General features: G+C 41.7%; 1 protein-coding gene across 4 annotated transcripts in view; it reads right to left on the minus strand.

Moving 5' to 3' along the window:
• The window catches only part of CCDC15 (coiled-coil domain containing 15), a 49,760-nt gene that overhangs the window by 28,111 nt on the left and 18,625 nt on the right, over positions 1 to 3,024 (minus strand). For 3 of the 4 annotated variants that reach the window (XM_006775075.2, XM_006775073.2, XM_015571358.1), the window contains 2 exons: positions 2,689 to 2,808; positions 1,779 to 1,898 (listed from right to left, as the gene is read on the minus strand). The exons of the other annotated variant lie outside the window; for it this stretch is intronic. In XM_006775075.2, coding sequence (XP_006775138.1) covers positions 1,779 to 1,898; positions 2,689 to 2,808 — 240 coding nt within the window. The remainder of the gene's footprint in view (positions 1 to 1,778; positions 1,899 to 2,688; positions 2,809 to 3,024) is intronic. 4 annotated transcript variants of the gene reach the window in all.

Below are 3,024 nucleotides of genomic sequence, written 5' to 3' on the forward strand. Positions count from 1 at the left end.
TATGTTTGATTACATACAGCCTTGTGACAGTTTTCCTGCATGTCATAAGCATTTGAATATAAATTAAAATGTTAAAATCAAATCTGATATTGTTTTACCTTTTATTTGGTGTGTGGAAGGTGTGCGGAAGAGGGGGTAGTCTTATACGGCGAGTATATAACAAACTCTGTATTTTGAGTGAAAATGTTAGGGGGTCGTCTTATACGCCCAGTCGTCTTATACGCCGGCAAATACGGTAATTGTATAAGCAAAAATGATGGGTTAGTGACAATAATGTAGACTTCAGTGACAATCCCAGAATAATGATGCTAGGATAGGATAATTTAACAGGGGTGTGTGTGTGTGTGTGTGTGTGTTTAATATAAAATTTCCAGACACACATCAAAACAGGGAAAAAACAGAGTATAATGAATCCCAAGATACCCTTCACCCAGCTTCAATAATTGGCAATGTTTTATTTTTTCATCTATCTCTTCTCCTACTTTTTTTCCTGGAGTATTTTAAAGCAAAACCAAGATTGTTCTAGCACTTCTTCTTTCTGCAATAGCACAGTTAAAAGAAGATAAAGCAACAAGGCAATCTATATAATAAAAGCCTAAGTGACCATTACAGTGGAACGACCAGAAAGACCAGTTGCTATGATGCGCACTGACCACAAGGGGGCAGATGCTCAATGCAGGAGCTGCCCCTTGGTGGTCAGTGTGCTCCCACAGGGAAAGCGCTGCTCAGCCAGAAGCCGGGCTCACAGCTGGCAAGCACAGCAGCGGTGGTGGGAGCCTCTCCCACCTCCATGGCAGTGCTAAGGAGCAGCGAGCTGAACGGTAAGGAACAGCGAGTAGGGGGGCAGTAAGGAGCAAGGGGTCCCAGATTGCTAAAGGGATGTCCTCCTGCCAGTTTAGGCCCACTCCCAGCGAGAAGTGGGCCTAAGCTGGCAGGTGGAAATCACCCAAGAGGTCCTGGACTGTGAGAGGGCGCAGGCCGGGCTGAGGGACACCTCCCGCCTCAGTGCACAAATTTCGTGTACTGGGACTCTAGTATTTTTATAATGTTGCTAGCATTTTCCCAAGGAAAAGCCAGGAGACAAGTTGGTGTCAATTTCACAAGTACTCCTACTTGGTGTCCCCAATAATTCATGCACAAACAGTAGTAAAGTTCAGGAACTTCTGAGGCAGCAAATAGCTTGTTGTATCCATCATAACTGGTCTGCAAACTGGATGCCTGGGTTCGGTATCCTGCATTGGTTGACCAAAAGTAGACTCCCTTCAGCATTTATAAAATAACTAGAGGCTCGATGCACAAAATTCATGCAAGAGTAGGCCTTCTTTCCCCCGCTGCCAGCACTGGCTTCCATCTGGCACCCGGGCTTTCCTCCAGTCGCCAGCAGGCACCTAGGACCCAGGCTTCCCTTGTAGCCCTCCCTGGCTTTGTCTGGAAGGTCATCTGGTCTAATTAGCATACTATGCTTTTATTATTATAGATGTATAAGGCCAAATAAATAGGCTAAAGGACTTGAGTTTAAAAAAACAATTTACTGTTAACCAATTATATAAAACCTGTCTCTCAGTTAACTCAAATAACAAAGGTATGCTTTCTCATCCGCAGTCTTTAGAAGGGACTCATTTTGAAATAACTGAAAAGCTGATATTGTTAGCCTAACTCTAGAAGCCTCCAATCTATGTATCCTACATATAAGCTACCTTGATAAGCTCTAGCCCAAATCTTTATTTGTCTGTTACTCCTTTGAAAAGTGACATCCTCCCCACTGTCTTCTGTTCTACCTGATCGCCAGGGGAGGCTTGGTCCTGGACTTGAGGGTTAACATAATGATACTCCGGAGGAAATTCATCTCTCACTCTCACTTCTCTCAGAAAAGATGACAGCTGCTCAAAAAACATGTTCTAAAGGAACAACAAAAACAGAAAAGAAATTGTCTAACCAGGGTAACATGCTAATCATAATATTGTAGGCTGCAATGAGAACTCCAAGGAAATGCTATCAGGTGAAGATATTCTGATACATTTTGATCTGAACAAGAATGTGACACTTTTAGCTCAACTCTGTAGGCCTTCATTTTTAATCCCAAGCCATATACAGAATAGTCTGACAAACTACTCAAATTTTAAGTAATTTAGGATCTACTACTTCTTCCTACTTTATTCATGTCAGGGCAATTACCATAAGGTAATTCCACTAGCTTCAGCAAAAACTGTAATGTAATCTTAGTAAATTAAAACAGTCTGATTCTATACCTAGAATATGAACATGGTGCCCTAGTCAGTATTGCTCAGTAGGTAGAGCATCAGCCTGCAGACTGAAAGGTACTGGGTTCAATTCCAGTCAAGGGCACATACCTGGTCACAAGTTCCATCCCCAGCCCTGGTCAGAGCACGAACAGGAAGCAACCAATCCATGTGGCTCTCTCACATAATGTTTCTCTGTCTGTCTCTCCCCCTCCCTTCCATTCTCTCTAAAAATCAATGAAAAAATATCCTCAGGTGAAGATTAACAACAAAAGTTGAATCTGAACATGGTTTATCAGCCTTCTGAATCACAGAACTGATTCGACTGATAGAGTTCATTAGACGAGGGACCTAGGCACCAGATTCTACACTTCATATTACCAGTTGTTGAGAATGTCCAAAATCCAGCACTTTATTTCTCATTTATCTCTCTTTTATTCTGCTCTACCTGATCTCTGATGAACGCCTGGTCCTGGACTTTAGGAGTAGGAGACTGATAACCTGCCAGAGAAAAGCCATCTCTCCCTCTCTCATTTATAACAGAATATGGCTCTTTGAAGTGGACTTTGTAAAAGAAAAAAAAATACAAACTGTAAATAGTTCAGTAGGAGTAATATGATGGCAATAAATTCTGAGCTTTATTGTGAACTTTATGGTAATTTTACAAACTCAGGATACTATGGAATAAAAGAGAAAACCAAACTTTTTGTCCAATCTAGCTGAGAACAATTTTTGCAAGCTCCAAACTAAACCCTAAACAACTCAGTTCCTGCTGGTCTCTTTC

The sequence above is a fragment of the Myotis davidii genome, unplaced genomic scaffold, assembly GCF_000327345.1.
Source record: "Myotis davidii unplaced genomic scaffold, ASM32734v1 scaffold148, whole genome shotgun sequence".
NCBI lineage: Eukaryota > Metazoa > Chordata > Mammalia > Chiroptera > Vespertilionidae > Myotis > Myotis davidii.